At 54.9% G+C, this 17117-nt stretch overlaps 1 protein-coding gene across 1 annotated transcript; it reads right to left on the bottom strand.

The window, feature by feature from the left end:
- Positions 1-270: 270 nt before the first annotated feature.
- Positions 271-15348, bottom strand: P2RX1 (purinergic receptor P2X 1). The gene is made up of 14 exons (XM_072882057.1): positions 15269-15348; positions 12624-12852; positions 9077-9224; positions 8466-8537; positions 7941-8010; positions 7319-7415; positions 6510-6590; positions 4757-4898; positions 3544-3674; positions 2779-2869; positions 2133-2198; positions 1385-1477; positions 795-842; positions 271-492 (listed from the first exon to the last, which is right to left on the bottom strand). Exons 2-13 carry the CDS (start codon positions 12758-12760, stop codon positions 798-800), a joined length of 1173 nt encoding a protein of 390 aa, XP_072738158.1. The 5' UTR covers positions 12761-12852; positions 15269-15348; the 3' UTR covers positions 271-492; positions 795-797.
- Positions 15349-17117: the final 1769 nt, after the last annotated feature.

Genomic DNA, 17117 nt, shown 5'->3' with positions numbered 1-17117 from the left:
ACTGGGCATGGTTCTTGCTAGCTCTCCTTCCCTCCCCCTCTCCTCGCTTTGGAGCTGTCCAAGGGGGCCACTGGGGAAGGAGAGGCAGCGATGCCCTCCCCAGGGGCTTCAGGGTGCAGGGTGCCCTGGCATGGCCCCGGCACACCAGGCAGGGCACAGCAGGAGCCCTTAGGAAGTGCCTGCAAAGGTGGCAGACCCCGGTGCCCTGCAGCAGGGCTGGTGGAGGGCCCCAAGTGTGCCTTAGTGGCTCCCTGATGCCCAACACGAGTTTAACCCACCCGCAGCATCGCAGCGTGTCCCACCGGAGGCGGAGCGCCCAGCTGGCCGGACCCTGCCCTGGCTGCAGGGTGCCCACGTTCCCATGAGCTGGTGTCGGACGCTGCTTCTGCTGGCCTTGGGGCTGGTGCAGGCTGGTGACAGGGGATGACAACCGTGTTTTAGGAGAGGAGGAGGAGGAGGAAGAGGGTGCAGGTTTGTTGGTCAGTGTGGATTCTGCCAAGAGAGAGAGGTGCACAGTGATTTCTGGTGTCTTGCCCCCCACTGCCCCTCTTTGAGCAATGCTGCCATCAAAGATGCGATGTCAGTCCCACATCCTGCACCAAGTGCAGCCCTGCGCACATGCCTGCCCTGGGAAACGCTGACCCCAGGTTAGATATTACAGCCCACAGCTCAGACCTCCTCCATGCCTCTGTGGAGCCCTGCTGCCTTCCCAGGGGCCTTGGGATAGCCCTGAGACCCATAGCCCTCGCCCCACCATAGCCGTATGCTAGCGGGGCTGGGGTAACACCACTCACCTCTCACTGTGTGTTGTCCAGCTCCTTTTCCTTCTTATGCAACTTCGACTGGGGATTAAATGAGACAAAATGATGATTCTTTTACAGACCTGCCCCTTTCTAATGCCAGGGAAAAATGCGGTTGAACAGCAACTTCTAATCCCCAATGTATAAGCATAATTTCAAATGAATTTGAGGGGAGCTGTTTTCATGTCCCATGAAAGGCCACAAAACATGCCATGGTCATGGAGATGTTCTCAGAAAGCAGAAAAGGGGACATTTTCCAGTTTGTTAAAGCACTGGTCCATCTGTGCTTCCCTTAAAGCAATGCAAGTGTTAACAGATACTGGAATATCTGGGGATAAAGGGAGGGAATAAAGCTCTTAATAGTGAGTCACACAGAAGATCTCTATAATTTTGGAGAGGAGATTCATGGATCCCAATCTCTGACAGTCCCAAGGGCTCAGGTTTCCCACTAGCTCAGGAAGGCGCCTGGTTGCTCCTCAATATATTGTATAAATGTTGTTTCTGTTACAGCTTCGTCACCCATGCACACATCCACACTTGCACCCGCAAGAGCCTCTGCAGGGGAGGGACACGCTATTACTCACAGGTTCCGGTTCCGCATATTTGAATTTCTTCTGCTTGTAATAGTCCCGTCCTTGGAGAAAATGCAGCAGGAGCAGGTCGCAGAGGACAGAGGCCTTAAATCAAAGTGCAGTTAGGGTTGGGGCTGCCCTCCCAGCTCACCTGTGCCACCTTGTACTTCCAGCTTGTTCCAGTTTGCCCCGCAAATTAGGGTCCCTTCTGCTTCAACCCACAATGTGGCAGCTGATAAAGACCGTACAGCCCCTGAATGTCCATTTAGGACAGAAGTGAAGTGTGCTGGGTTCAATACTGGGCAATTTAAGTCAACAGAAGTTGAGTGCTTCCACTTTAGATATATGCAGAGCACAACACCCTTTGGGTCACGCCAAAGTCTTTAATGACCGTAACCAAATAGGATATTGGTTTTCTGTCGTGCATGAAATACTGCCCATCACCTCCAAAATCCCCTCAGTACCGGCTCTAACTTGAAACTATCAAGATACCAAGACATGGCCCTGACACGAAAGCCTGCTTCCCCTCACTCAGCAGGGCAGTGGCTCCTGCTAGAAGAATTCACATCAGCCGGTGGGCAGCAGGAATCTATTTTCCTGAGCCAGTGAGGCAGAAGAGCACCTTCTTTCCTCCTTTTGCCCATCCCCTCTGAGTGGGAACCAGTATGTCACTGCTGCTCAGGGACACTTCCCCAGGGATGTCACAGGCAAGGAGAATAATTTGAGTCTCCATATGGAGGCCGGAAATATCTGAACTTACCACTCCAAAAATACCAATCCCGGAGCCGATTGTGGTCATGGTTGGGATGATGTCAAATTTGCCTGCCTGAATAAAATCAGAGAAAACAAGTGATATGTTACAACCACCCCAGGAAAAACAAAAAAAGGTGCCATAGCTATAGGTGGAGCTCAGCTAAGAGCCTTGCAGCGACCCAAACCACAACCACAGCACAGAGCGAAACAGGAGCTGGGTAAGAGCTGGTTTGAAGCTCATTGGTCAAAAAGAAAAATATGGTAGGTTTGTTTTAGGCTGACACAAATTGAAATTACTTTGCTTCCTGTATTTTTAATTAAAAAAAAAAAAAGAAAGTATACCCTTTAAATATTCCCAGTGGGAACACAACAAGGAAAGTCTTCTCTCCCAGTGGGAAGAAAAAGACAAAATAGAAAAATGCAGATGTTCAGCTTTTGGAAATATTAGTGAAAGGTTTTGACTTTCCACAGTTCCCTCCCAACCCATCGTGACGTTTTTTGGGACAAAACCACTGACCCAAGGAAACCACTTGCATTGGTTTTCCTGGCCCCACGAGACCCTGGTGCTGTGTTACAGAGCTGGTACCTGCCTGAGGACATGGCACTGCCATCCTGGGGAGCTGGGGGCGAACCCAGTGCCTGGCCACCCTTACCTTGCCATTCACCAAAATGTCGAACCGGATCCCAAACACCTTGTACAGCGTCCTCTTGTCTGTCCCGTTTTCTTTGTAGTATTTGGCGTATCTGTCCAATTGGATGGTGAGCATTAATGGCCTGCCAGGGTGTCCAACAGTCCCCTGCAACCCAATGGCATCGGGATCTTGGTGGGAGCAGGACAGGGGTCTGGGGATGCACCGTCACGAACCTGGTCCTGACCCTCTCCTTAATCCCCCAGAAGGAGCTGGGCTGTTGGCACCTCTCCCCTCTGTGTCTCAGTTTCCCTGCCTGCAGGTTGGAGCTAAAGCTCCTGCTTGTGCTGATACTTGGTGACCCCAGGTGCTACGTGACAGCGGATATTAGCGCAGCACTAGTGGCAGCTTCACAGAGCAGCAGTCAGAGCAGCAGCTCATGCCTAAATGTCATCCTGTGGCTGAATGCTTCAAAGTGTGGGAACATGTGAGATGACCTTGCACCATCTCCAGTCTCTCTCAAGGGGCTTCCTAAGAGCTCAGCTGAGCAGGAGAGTCTGCAGGGGTGAGGACATGTACAGGAAAAGGCAACGGGGTAATTTTGAGGCCAAGGGATGGGCTATCACTTTTCTCATGCCATTTTAAAGAGAGCACTGCTGTCTGGAACTGCAAAGGTAGTGAGTATTTTGGAGAATGGTCCCTGATCTTCCACCATCCCTTGAGTGCTGTGGGATCCTGAAAGATGTCACCTCTGAATTCTTCCTGGAGAGTTAACAGGGGTCTCCTTACCTGAAGTTGAAGCCCGGTGAAACATTACTGTCATCATTGTAAAGGCCGTGGAACTGGTAAATGGGTTTGCAGTACCGGACGGGCCAGTCAAGGTCACAGTTCCAGTCTATGGTGATGCCCACCACTCCACCCTGCAGCCGAGAGAGGAGTCATGAGGTTGCCCCACTTGGCCCAACCTCCTTGGACCTAGCTTGCATGGAGAAACTCCTTCTCTCCTCATATGTGGTCTTTCTCGATGCTAAAAGGTGCCCTGGCTCGCCAGGGTACACGGACCCCACTACTGTCTCAGACCTCCTGGGCAGCCTCAGCTTCGTGCCCTAATCACCCTATGTGGAGGCGCTTGCTTCTGCCCTAAATGCTGGATACACAACTAAATTCATGCCCTCTTGTTCCTGGTCAGCATCCCGTGCCCAAGGCATGGTCATGAGAAACAGTGCCCACTGCAGATCCCCCATGGTCCTAGTGGCACAGCCTTTTCTTGCCTGATTTCACCCGTAAGATTTGCCTGCCCTGTGGCTTAACCCTGCCATCAAACCGTTAACGTCACAGGGAAAATGAAAGGCAATTTAACAAGGTCATAGAGGAGAGTGAAATGAACCCATTAAAATCAGAAGAAAACCTCCTCTAAGAGGTTTTCTGCTAGGAAATGAAGCAGTCCCTCCTGAGCTCGGTCCAGGTTGTAACTAGCTGTGCCCCAGAAGCTCATCTTTTTGCACCTTTAATATATGCAAGCCTCTGATTTTATTCAATGCCTGGCAAAGTTAGCTTAAGGCTCTGCAGTGCAGAAATAGCAGATACTCTTGCATACCACCCTGAGAAGCGTTGGGCAAAGCTGCATTTCTGAGCCTGGGGAGAGGCTGCAGTTTGCATTATGCGATGACCAGTATTTGACCACCCAGCCGAGGCTCCCGAGCTCAGTTGGCTGGGATTTGGCCACAAACTCTAGTAGTTTATTGCACAAATTAAAACAAACTGAACCCTGGATTTATTGCCAGTAGGTCAAATCTTGTCAGTCTTACAGGGGACTTTCCAAGAAAGGCTTAAATATTAGGTCATGCCCAAGGAGATTCATAATCTTTAAGAGCTAATTCTGACACTGCCTCGCAAGTCCTTGAGAAAACAGATCCCTCACACCTCAACAGCTCGGGGATGATTGCTCTCTTGGTGTGCCCCTCCCCGTGTCAGCAAGAAACATTATTTGAAATTGAAGTACCTTAACAGCCAGGAAGGTAAAATTCTGACCCGATTCCTTCACTATGTATCCCAGGTCAAACACGGGGCATAAGGAATCGGTGACTTTGTGATAGGTGCATTTCTTCAGGTACTGTTTGGTAATGCTCTCAACCAAGTTGCGCCTGTGAAGGAAAAGAGAGCGAGAAAGAGTCTGAATAACCCAATAATTTGGGTGGCAAAGGACCTCTGGAAGTCCCTGGTCCAACCCATTGCTCAAAGTCAGTTAACTTCAAAGCTCAGGGCTTCGTCCTCCCCCCCCACGTGCTCAGCAGACCCCGCACATGGAGAGTGGGCCCTTTCCTCCAGCCCTGCCTGGTTTCTCCCACCCCATCAGCGACTCTTGTCCCCTGAACCTCCTGTTGCAGAAGCAGCCTCTCTGCTGTTTTCTCTGCTGCAAATGGTCTCCACCTCTGCTTTGGGGTTGCTGCTTTGCCTGCTGCCCAAACCCATTTCTTCAGTGCACGTCTGCCTGTCCTCACCTCTTCTAGCAACCCCCTCTCTCGTTCCTCAGCTTTGCAAACCCTCCCGTGGCCTCCACCATCCCTCCCAGCTGCCTATCCCATTTGCACATCAGCTCATCCATGGGTTCTGCCAGGCAATGCTCCACGCACCAACAGTTTTCATCTGGGACAGCTGATGGATAGCATATCCCACAGCTTTTACATTTAGCTGGATTTTGCCGTCTCCTCCAAAAAGGGTGAAAAGGGAAGGACAATGTCTTGCCTTCCACCCTACCCTGCTCTTTTGCCTAAAAATAGTCTTTCTGTGAGGCCTCCCTGACCCAGAGGGTTTTGTAAGCCTTGTGCCTGGCTCAACGCTGTCCCATCATTTATGCTCAGCAGTTAATTAGCAGCAGTGATCAAAGGCAGGAAGTTTCCCCATGACACCAGCCGGCTCCAGCTCAGCGCCTGCCATGGCAGCCAGCCCGGCCGCCTTCACCTCCCAGGACCTGCTGTCCCTCATCGCGTCCCCCCTCCTGCCTGCCCTCACTCAGCTTGCTGACTCTCCTCACTGCTGGTGGGGATCCCCTCTCCCAGCCACCTCCCGGGGTGCAGCTCGAGGCCAGCTCGAGACTTTGTCAAACGTGCTGGCTGCCAGGGCATTTAACCTTGGCTGCAGCGCAGGGACGTGATCGGCTTAGAGAGAGGAATCCGCCATCTTCAGCACAAATAGCTTCCGTTAATTTGTTCCAAATCAGATATATAATCAGTGTCATCACAGATCCTCTTATGTGTGTGCCTTCAGCTGGCAGCACCGTTTCCAGCGCTGCCTGGAAGGGGCTGACCCTACAGCCCGCTCCAGAAGCAGGTGGGAACCACGACAGTAAGGGGCCTCTGCTCGTTTTTGGGCAGCAAGCTCATCCTGGCTGCTCACACCCCACTGAGGCATTTAGTATTTTACTGTTATCTTCGGGGAGGAAAAGGGAGAAGAAAAATGAAGAATCAGAGAAACTGTATTTTAATGTGCATCATATCAGGGTAACTCAGGGGACATTAATTCCAGAAACCTCCTTTGCTGTAACCACAGCTACCAGCTGAGGTGGGACGGATTTGGGAGGGAAATGTCTCAGTTCCTATCAGCTAATCTGGTGATCGGTGCGGCAGTTAGAGTAGACCTGGGCTTGCTGGTGAGGGACAGCGTCTTCTGTATCAAGCATCCAGCTACACCCATGGATTCCCCTTAGGGACGCAGCTGGGTGAACTGAGCAGAAGCTGTTCCCCCAAACCTCTTACCTGGACACCTTGAACCTGGGGAAGGTGATGCTGTTCTTGATGAACAGGGTGAACTTCTCTGCTTCTGACAACAGGGCAGGGCTGAAAAACACAAGTGTTGGCATGTGCCCACCGCTCAGCTCTCCAGCCTCTAGAGAAAGCCCCATTTGGTGGAGATTCATCCAAACTGGGACAAGCAGGACCCAGCAAAACTGGTGATCTCATCCCTACCCTTTCTAAGTGAAAGATCCCACCATGGTTCAGAAAAGCCCCAAGGAAGGAGGAAAGTGCTTGTTAGGGAACAGAGATGGAGTTAGGTGCTGGGATTTCAGTTAAGAAACCCCAAAAGCACAGTGAAGTGGCTGGAAGCGAGCTCAAGGGCCCTGGGTGCTTCCCTGGGCTCCTTGGCAGACCCACGGCTGTCCCTGCGGACCCCCTGTGAGGAGTGCAGGCAAGGAGGAACAGGACTTTGCATCTACCAGGAGGTGCTTCACAGTGGCCCATGGAGGCTGGAGGTGGAGAACATCTCATGGGCAGAGCACAACTTTGCTCTGAAGGCAAACAGGATAGACGGGAGCTGCTGGTCCATGCACAGAACATCCAGCAGAGATGGGGTGAGCCACCAGCGAGGTGGGGAGCAAACCATGCCAGGAGAGGCACACACCCCCTGGGGACACCAGGCAGCATGTACAGCCATGGAGTCTGCATCGACCCAGGCTGTCCTGGCAGCAACCTGCAGAGCCCCGGCTTGCCCTGCCCTACACCGAGTGCTGCTGGTGCAGCTGGGGTGGGACTGGGATGGAAAAGGGGGCACTGACATCATTGCTTACTTGGGAATATGGTCATCAACTTCAACGGGGCACCAGCCAAAGATCTCGCAGGTCTTCACAGAGCTGTTGAAATGCACACACTTGCCCGTCATGAGCCCTGTGGGGAAGAGAGATGGCTGCTCACACCCCTGTATACTGGGAAATCCCAGCTTCCCACTGGGATGGATAGGATCTGGTTGGAGCTTCAGCCCTGCCGCAGACATCCAAGGCACAAAATAATCAGGGCTTTGGTGCCCCTTTATGAAAAGGGCAATTAATTGTGGCCTCTCAGCTCAGGGCAGTGGTTTGTCTTGCACTATTGTACAGGGAAGCAACTGGGCATTTTTCTTGCTAAAATACACCTCAGAAAATGCCTAGCTGTTAGAAAGATAGCAGTTTGGGGGAAATGTTTTAGTGTTGATTAACCTTTTGTTGGGAGAGCTTTTTACAGCTCAGATCTCTTTCAGAAGAGAAAAGCAGGACTAGCCCAGGTGGGACCCTCACCCGCGCTGCCGGATGCTTTTCCCAAACCCCGTCAACTGGTGCTCCAAAGGAGGTCCCCCAGCCAGACACCCCAGCCCTGCGGCTTCGCCGTGTCTCACCAGAAACGCCGGTGCCAGAGCCTCAGGGCCCCGCGCCGTACCTTGTCCCTGGCGGCTGTATTTCCCTTTGCTGCAGTCGCTGTCCCGCAAGCAGAGCCCGGCGTCCGGCAGCTGTTTGGAGAAAGCAGGCAGCCGCCTCTCAGCATCATACCCCACGGTTTCGGTCCCCTGTCCCTCCTGCCTCACCACACAGCGTTTTCCCCAGGGGAAATGCCACTCGGCTGCAGCCAGAGCCTCATCCGTACCTCTTCCCAGCCAAGGATGTCCAGATTAAGCAGGAAAAAGGGGGGATTTATTTTTTTAACTCCAGGCAGATGCTTTTATTCAAGCCTCGAGCCTGCTCCGCTTGATCATCTCAAAGGGAAGAAAACTTAAATGGATGCTGGCTGTTTTTCAGCAGAATAAAAACCTTCACATAGTACTTGCAAGTCAGGAACAATAACATGGGGCCAGGCTCAGGCTTTCACCAAACCTCTCAAGGTCAGGAAAACCCCTTCCCCAGTGCCACCACACAACCCCCCTAAATTACAGAAGCTGAGACCGCTGAAGGAAGCCAGCGCGTTTACCTCTGGGCAGGTTCCTTGTTTCTGTCCAGGGGTGACAATGAAGTTGGTCATCACCACGAACGAGCTATCCCCCTGAGGAGACACAGCCAACGAGCTCACAGCTGGCACAGCGTTTTCTGATGGAGTCTCTGCAAGGAGCCTCTCCCTGGGGCAAGGGGTAGGGGCACCCAAACCACCGGGGCATGTCCAGGCAGGTGGCACCTTTCTCCCTAACTTTGGGTCCTCTGCCCTCTGTTGCCACAGCTTGGGAAGCTGGTGGTGGCCCTGGGGACCTGCAATGCCACCAGCCCCAGCGACAGTAGAGGACCCCCCTTGCTGCCCGAGATGCTCGTCTGGAGGCACCGGAGCAGCCTTGAGCCTTTTGGAGGCAGCCTCAAACATGCCCCATCAACCACAGCGGGTCCCAAGCACCGAATGCTCCCCAGGGGTGATATGTGGGCAGAGGTTTGTGGCAGGAGCAACCTCCTTTCCACCACAGGGACACCATGTCATAGTTAGCCCCATGGAAAGCCTACGCTGAGGAACCCCTCTGCACCCCAGCGCATGGGTAAAAGCAGCGGTCGAGACAAAAGCAACACCCCCAAACCCACCCACCCACCCTGCCTTCTTACCTGGGGTGGGAAAACGTAATCCACCACGTCCCAGATGTGAGGGCCCATGACGCTCTCGTTGGTCAGCGTAAGGCCTTTCATCTTCACCGAGACTGAGCTGACGATGCTGTCCTGAGACTGGTAGCCCTTCTCATAGAGGAAGACCCACCTGGATGGGGAAAGGTGGTGGGATGAGCATGGCCACTGGCACTCATCCACAGGAGCCCCAAGTCCCAGCACATCGCTATGGACTGGGGCTTCTTCTACCAAGTCTCGCCTGGCTGTTTATTTGCCAAATTTCCTCCAGCTGGATGAAGGACATGTTGCTGAGCTCTCTCACCCGTTGCCCCAGGCATGCAGTAGCTGCGGGACCTGACTTGCACAGTGGGATGATTTATTTTGGGGACTGGGACACATTTTGTGGTTGAGGCTATGTGAAGGCAGGTGGAGCAGGGTGGCCATCGGCCATTTGGGATTAAAGCCTATGGAGAGTTTGCAGCTTGCTGGGCTTGGCGACCCACCTGCACCCTCCTGATCCACTTCATAGGCACTCTCCAAAAATCAGTGCCTCCAGGGCTAAGACAGGAGTCAGTCTGGACATGGCTCACGTCCAGGGCCACCGTTCCCCATACAGCAAAGGGAACCATGGAGCCATGGCCCTGGCTGCAAGAGGGCTGCAGCAGCAGGGTTGGGGACACTGCTGTGGCCAACACGGGGCTCTCCATGCATTTCCCAGCCCATCGTGTAGCCATTAGGTCCGGCTCCTGACACTATTTAACCTATGGCATAAACAAGCTGCCGCTGGATTAACTCTGGCTCAGGGAGACTATAAACATGGGTGAGCAACCATTTCGGGTAGTGCTCCCGGCAGCGCGGAGCACTCCTGGCACTAAAAAAGGAGTGATCTGGTTTTTGTCCCCGCCGCCGCGGGTACCGGTCCCGCTGGCTGCAACAGAGGCAGCGGGTTGCCCATGGGACGGCCCGTGATGCCAGCCCGGCATGTCAGCCCATCCTCAGGCACCTGACTGGTGGGCATGGGGGAAAATGGGGAACCCCAAGTGCTGCCCAGAGGTCTGCCCTACGGGTGCTGGACCTTACGGGGACCTCTTGGGGACGGTGCTTTTTGTCTTGCAGCCCTGTTGGCATCCTGGGACAGGGGGCGAGGGAACCTCAGGCATGGCATCTGTCCCAACACCTGGGGATGGGAGCACAAATTCAGCACTGCTGCCACCTCAGCTGGGACCCCCAGCTCCAACCTCCTCCTCCGAGGCAGATGACCATGCTGGGTTATACTGGTTACAGTGGGCATCTTCCCCACTGCCCTCGGGGCTGCAGGAGGCTGTGAGCTGGGTGGCACCATGGCAGAGCGTTTCCCTAAATCTGCCTCCAGGGCAGCCTCTGCCGCTGCCACCCTGTCCCTCCCTGGAGGAGGTGACTGCAGGCACACAGGGCTGGGCACCCCACTGCAATACAGCCTCCCCATGGCAGGGCAGAATGCGGCCTCACCCTGCCGCTGAGCCACGGTCACGGCAAGCAAGGCGTCATTTCCCCTTCATGCTGTAAATGCCGCATTGAGCCCTGCCCAGGTGGTAAAAGTCCCCTGCTATTACTCCCCGATGTGGCAGTCACCAAGCCCTCTTCCCTCGCCAGCCCCATCCTGCAGCTCAGCCCGCAGCCTCCTTGCATGCGAGATTTTCAGGAAATGAAAGCCAGAAAGCGATGCCGAGCTGGGGAGCGCCTGGCATTGCCTGGCCAGCAGCGATACCGCCTTATCGCAGCACATCAGCAGAAAGAAGAGCTGCTCCCCAAAGGTAACGCTGGGTATCTCGTCAGGGTCAGCCCCACGTCCCTCCTCTGCACTGATGGCACTACCACACATCCCTCCAGAGCACCCACGCATCGCACGCATCCCCACAAGCGTCCCACGCCTGCTGCCAAGGGGGACCAAAGCTGGGGTAATTGTAAATAAATAAATATCTGCCTTCCAAACTTGCTTTCAAAGAAGAGAAAATCTCAAGCATCGTGGCTCAGTGCAGGCAGGGAACCGGAGGCAGTGCTGCAGGCAGTGAAGGGATGCCGATGGCCGGTGGGGCTACGGGCAGCCGCACTCACAGGCAGTGCCTTGCTAATGGAGCCTGACCACACTGAGACAGCAAAAATGCAGGAATTACAGCAACTTCATGCCAGCCTCCTCCCCTCTGCTGTCCCCCCCAAGCTGGTTCTCTTTCTGCTCCCTCCTGGCTGCCTGTCCCGTTTTAGCTGGGTTGCTTAAGCCGCGTTTCCTTAGGAAGCCCCACTCTGAGCAACCGCCTCTGCCAGTTCCCCATCCGCAGGGGCGGCTGCCCCCGGCTGCGTTTGCTGGAGCCCGGGGGTTTCATGGGCTCAGCCCTTAGGACAGCCAGCGCTGCTCCCAGTAACACCAGTCTGGGCCAGTGAAAAACCCTTTGCAACGGAGCATCCTTGAGACCTTGGCTCGGAAGCAGTTTGGGATGAGGATTACCCTTGTGAGCCGAAGTGCTGGTGAGCGGGGTGGGAGCGATGCGGGGTCCCACGATTGACCCCCTGGGAAGCTCTTCCCCCTTTCCAGGGGATCTGTGCTAAAAGCCAGGATGGGCACCGCTGCTCCCCACAGCTACTTGCTTGCACTGAGCCCTGGGAGCTACTGCCTCTCGTTTGGGCTGCGGTAGGCACCCTGCACCCTAAAAAATACCCATTGTTTTCCAATTCATGGCCAGACACCCCCTCACCCTGCAGACCTCCTGCTGTGGAGCCCTTCCAATGGAAGGCATGCCCGTCTCTCTCTCAAAGGCTGAGCCCACAGCAGCCATGGGGGCACAGCAAAGATTTTTATCAACCATTGCATCCCATAGCACAGCACATCGTCCCACACCGAGAGGACAGGGACCGAATCACTGTGGCAGGAGCAGCAGTCCCAGGGCACCCAAGGACACGCATCCTCGCATGGCTCTGAGCCCGCCTGCTCCACTCGCTGCCTTTTTAAAGCAGTTGCTCTTGCACGGCGGCTGCTCTCAGGGCTGTCTCCTACAAGCAAAGCAAACCAGGGATTTGGAGCGAGGCTCCGTCCCGGCCCCAGCCGTGGGGCTGGCCCTGCCTCCCCAGCGGGGCGGTGGACGAGGAGATTTACGGTCCTGTCTCGAGCCGCTTGGGCCTCACAAATCACTGTGCTGGCCCCAGATGCCTCTTCGTTAACATAAATGAAAATAAAAATAACAACAGATTCTCAGGCCACCGTCCAGCATCTCGAGTGGGATTTGGATGTGGCTTAGCGAGGAGACGGGGCCCTGGCGTGCGGAGCAGGGCTGGGCAGGGATGAGCCTCCAGCCCACACATGCCGCCACTTCTGGGGAGGACACGGGGACCAGGCGGCTGTCTGGAAGACCCATGGTGGGACACTGGGCAGCACGGGAGTGGCCACGGCTGGGGGGATTCAATGTCATCGGCAATAAACCCCCCCGCATCGGGATATATGAGCCCCTTCATCTCCAGTGCTTTTTAACCCGGTGGCAAAGCATTAATTTGGGGGAAAGCAGGCACCAGGGAGCCTTACCCGATGATGTATGCCAGGACGATGAGCTGGATCAGCCGGAAGGTCAGTCCTACCTTCTTGTTCCTCACCAGCACCATCCTGGGGGTGTCATACTCGAAGAGGAAGGAGGACACCTTCTCCATGCACTTCTGCCCCATGGCTGCACCAGGGCTGTGCCGCAGCCTCTGCCAGCCCTGCTGCTCGCCGTGCCGTGGGCTGGGCCGTGCCTGCCACTGCTCGTGCAACTCCTCTGTTTGCAGAGAGGAGGGGAAAAAAAAAATAATAAATAATAAAAACGCTATCGGCGTTGCTCTGCGCACATCTGGGCTGTCGGGTTTCCTCCTCTGCATGGGGACGGGGTTTCCTCTTCCTATAAGCTCTGGGCTGGGAGCAACCAGTGCCCTACATGGTCCGGGGGTGGGACGGGGTGCGGGAGGGTGCAGGGCCACCCTGCTGCTGAGCCTACGTGCCACCGGGACAGAGCTGCCCGCCCACGGGGGATGCACCCTCGCCCGGGCAGGGGCCCTCCCTGGGTACGAAGGGGCTGTGGGCAGGGCTCAGGGTGAGCAGGGACCACGAGGCATCCCGGGGGGCAACGTCAGGATGGAGGAGATGGTGGGGGTCCCAGGAGAGGGTTTTAGGAACTGGGGTTGGGGTATCATCTTTCCTGCCTCAGCAGCCATCTCAGCCGGTGGGTGTCCCATCCTTGTCCCTAACCCATGTCCTGCTCTGTCCCCCAAAGGCTGCCCCAGGAAAAGGGTCGGGAAAGGGGAGGGTGGGGGCACAGAAACCCCAGCCCAGCAATTTGGAGCTGACCCGCAGGCAGCTGGGTGCCCGGCTTGGCCCCCTCCCCTGGTGAGGCCACCCAGCTGGGGCTTGGCTGGTTCCCAGCGCTCGCACAGGGCCGGGCCGGGCACATTTCGAAGCATTTTCAGCATTTCCAGCATTTCCTGAAAGGCACGGCTATGAGCGGGGCCGGGCGGGTGAGCCTGGGTCACAGCGAGGGATGCTCGGCAGGGTGGTGCGGGCACCGCTCTAAGTGAATATCACTGAGAAGGGGCTGGATTTGTACACGCCGGACTGAAATCTGGGACCCGACATGGTTGCAGTGGGAAGCTTTGGGGGGGATTGGCTCATTGCTGGGGAAAGCGCAGAGGCTGTGAGCAGGGGACCCCGTACCCACACCGCATCCCACCGGGCAGCCTCAAGGGCACGGCCTCACGGGAGTGAGCTCTTTGCTGGGGAGCACTGGGGCTGTGGCGGGTTGTTTCTGGGGAAAACAGAGGAAGATTCCCCCAAAAAGCCCAGAGCCCAGCAGCTTCAGCGCTCCCTGCGAGGACAGGCGCCATCCCACGAGCCCCGGTTCACCCACTGCCTCCCGTGACCTCGGAGGAGGTGCCGGCTGCCCATGGCCACTGGGGCTGGGACAAGGTCCCTCTCTGCAGGAAGAAATGTTTTTGGAAATATGGACAAGTTTAACCTGATGGGATAAATCTTTCCTTTCCGGAATGTTTCTTTTAACATCATCACCTTTCGTCTTCAATTACCCATCATTTGGCATCATGTTGGCCTGTCGACTCAATATTTTATAGACCTGACAACTGTGAAATGAGTGGAACGAATCGATTATCTTTGCTGGGCAATAGGGAACATGGGGGGAAAAAGCAGATAAGGCATTTATCCAAATCTTTTGGGTGTACCATGAACCTTGGGAATCAAAATCAGATGATCCCACATTACAAGTGATGTGACGCCATCCCAACACCCCAGTCCTGAGCGATGTGGAAAGCTGTCAGACGGGGAGCCAAAAGCAAATATGAAATGCTGATGCTAATCATATAAGATTGAAGGCTGATACTGCTATTGAGTGGAGCAGACAAACCTTATAAGCTTAGATATCTGCCAGGAGAGAAGCAAATAACTTACTGTATGAAACGAGGCCTTTTAGGGAAGGCTGCTCCCCCTTGCCAAAGCCATGGGGATAATGAAAATAGGACAGCTAAATTTAACAGCAAAATGACTTGTAAAAGAGTCACTTCTAACCTTCTCTCTGGTACTTGGAGTCAATAAAATGGTTATAGCATGGATTTAGCTAAAATACTTTCCATTGGGAGAGAATATGCATCTCCCATTTTAGTATCTCTTGGAGCCACGTTGTAGCTGGTGAGTGGGGCTGGACCCCGGGGATGTGGCTGGGGTGATGCGGGAAGGGGGGACCCCCACATGGGGGCACCCATGGGGCCTGGGTCTCCTCCTGCCGTGTCCGGGCTGCCAGCAGCACCCAGCACGGGCACCCTCTTGGCCATGACGTCTAAATGTTTGAAAAAAAGATCATAGCCTAAACCCCCCGTCATAGCTCACACCTCTCCTGTGCCCACACCATCCCTGGGTTTACCATTCTTTAAATTACTTTATAACAGGGAATTTAATAGGTTTGGGCTGGCATTGCTAAGCTACCTGGCCCCACAACAGTGACGTGGGTGTGCGAGCGGTGCCAGCTGGCGGGCGTGCCCGGCTGCCTGCCGGGGCTGCATCCTGCACACCCCTGTTTGCGGTGATGCTTTGCCCGGTGGTAACCCGCGTGAGCTGCTAACACACCTCCCCGCCTCTGCCAGGTGGTTATCGCGGGGGAGTGCTCTGCTTGGGCTGTTAAAATGTTAAATTACCTGCCCAGACAGGGTGGTCGCCTGCCGGGAGATGTTGAGTTCACGGGGCTGTGAGGCTTTCTGCTGCGGCTCAGGTTCTGGGCTGTCCTGATGTGAGGTCAGAGCTTGCTTCCTGTTTGCAATAATCTGCTGTGATAATAAATATGTTACTGTAATGCCTAAATGAAAAATACAAATAAAAAAAGAATTAGTGGAAAGAAGGTTTTAGAAGTGTATTGTGGAAGGTGCAGCCCAGAGGGGTGCCCACGACCCGCTGCACAGATGTTTGCACAGCAGCTGTGACCTTGGGGATATTTTTATTTTGGGTTCCTGCAGACACAAACTTGTATGATGCTGTTGATACGCTCACAGTCATTTCCTCTGAACAGCTTTTGCATCTCTCGTCTGCTTTCAAGCAGAGCAGGCAGGAGGCCCCGGGGGTGCTCTGCCTGGGGGATGACGTGCAAAGACTGCAGTTGCTGCTGGAGGAGCCCTGGCAGCTTGAGCTCGGCTGCAGCAGGTCCTGGGCACCGAAGCCGGGTCTGCCCTGGGCACAGAAGGTGCTGAGCTGGGCTTGACCCCAGCAGCATGCAAACGTGGGACCAGGTGGGGTGGGAGCGGGACAACGTGGGGACACAGAGGGCAAAACTAGTTAGAGATAAGGAAAATGAACCTATCTAGCTCCACTGCCCACGGGAGGTGAAAACGGAAGTAGCAACAGCAGATAAGGCACTAAAGCCCCTGGGTTAGCGCTCAGGGTTGCAAAGCCCCAGGACCAGAGTGCCCAAATGCTCTCCTGGGCCAGCCAGCATTACCCAGTCCCCAGCACTGGGCTTGGCCTCATCCGGCATCTCCTTCAGCTCCAGCTGGGTCGGGTGCCGAGGGCATCGAGGGCTGGTGACCCACCAAGGGCATCCCTGGAAGTGCTGCCGTGGGCTTAGCACAGGACTCCCCGTCCATGGCTGCAAAAGCAGCTCCTTCCCCCTGCCTGTTAAACAGACTCAACCTCTGCTTGGGGCTGTCGAGAGAAAAATGCAAAAAATGGTATTTTTAAGGGAGACATTTGGAAATGTGAGTTCATCCTTGCTGCAAGCTGGGACATGGAGCCAGAGGATGGAGGAGCTGGGGCATAAAGTGTGTGGGGGGGAGGTCTGAAAGTCTCTGCATGGGGCTTGAGCCTACCTGCACCCAGGAAAGCAAAGCTGTGGTAGGCATAAAAGCTACCAGGTCTTTCCAGGCTCTCAGACATTGCTTTTCCAAACACTTCTTGGGGGGGGGCGGGGAGGGGAAATAGATGAAGCTCATTACACAATCCAGACTCACGCTTGGCAGCTTCCAGCATGGAGCTCTGATTTTCAGCACAAAAATGTGCAGCACGCTGCAAATCTGGGGATGGGGAGGAATAACACAATGGCAAGTAGATTTAAAATATGACGGTGGGTGAAAAGGGAACCTGTGGTGGTCGAGAGCCCCTGCAAGTTGGTGGCTCTTCCCAGAAATTTTGGCTGCCACAGACCCCCTTGCCCCCACCGGCCAGAGGAGATGCTCACACCGCCCCGCTGGCCATGGGGGGGGGGGGGGGCAGTGGAAAAAAATTGGCAGATGAGAGCAAGCAAGGTCCTACGAAACAGCATGTTCAGTTTTCTTTCCAATTTTAACTTGTCCTTGACCTCTCTTCGCTCCTTCCCAGCAGGGCTGGCTCCGCTCCGTGCCCATCCCGCGCTGCGACGCCCTGGCACAGACAGATGTTTTTGGTGGTACTCACCCCACAGAAGCGGCGTTTCCATCCCCAGTTGCTGCGGCAACACGTCTCCCTGGAAATACCTCGGTGGTGGTGTAGCCAACGCCAAAGCAAACGCATGAACCTGAG

The sequence above is a fragment of the Ciconia boyciana genome, chromosome 17, assembly GCF_034638445.1.
Source record: "Ciconia boyciana chromosome 17, ASM3463844v1, whole genome shotgun sequence".
NCBI classification, from domain to species: Eukaryota; Metazoa; Chordata; class Aves; order Ciconiiformes; family Ciconiidae; genus Ciconia; species Ciconia boyciana.
This window is presented reverse-complemented; position numbering and strand designations above follow the sequence as displayed.

Excerpts from the sequence above, each read along its gene's own strand:
- P2RX1 (XM_072882057.1), bottom strand. The coding sequence starts at position 12,760 with ATGGGGCAGAAGTGCATGGAGAAGGTGTCCTCCTTCCTCTTCGAGTAT. Across the intron at positions 4,899-6,509 it reads CCCAGGTTCAAGGTGTCCAG|GCGCAACTTGGTTGAGAGCA; the intron begins GTAAGAGGTTTG and ends TTTCCTTCACAG. Across the intron at positions 843-1,384 it reads AATATGCGGAACCGGAACCT|TCGAAGTTGCATAAGAAGGA; the intron begins GTGAGTAATAGC and ends TTTAATCCCCAG.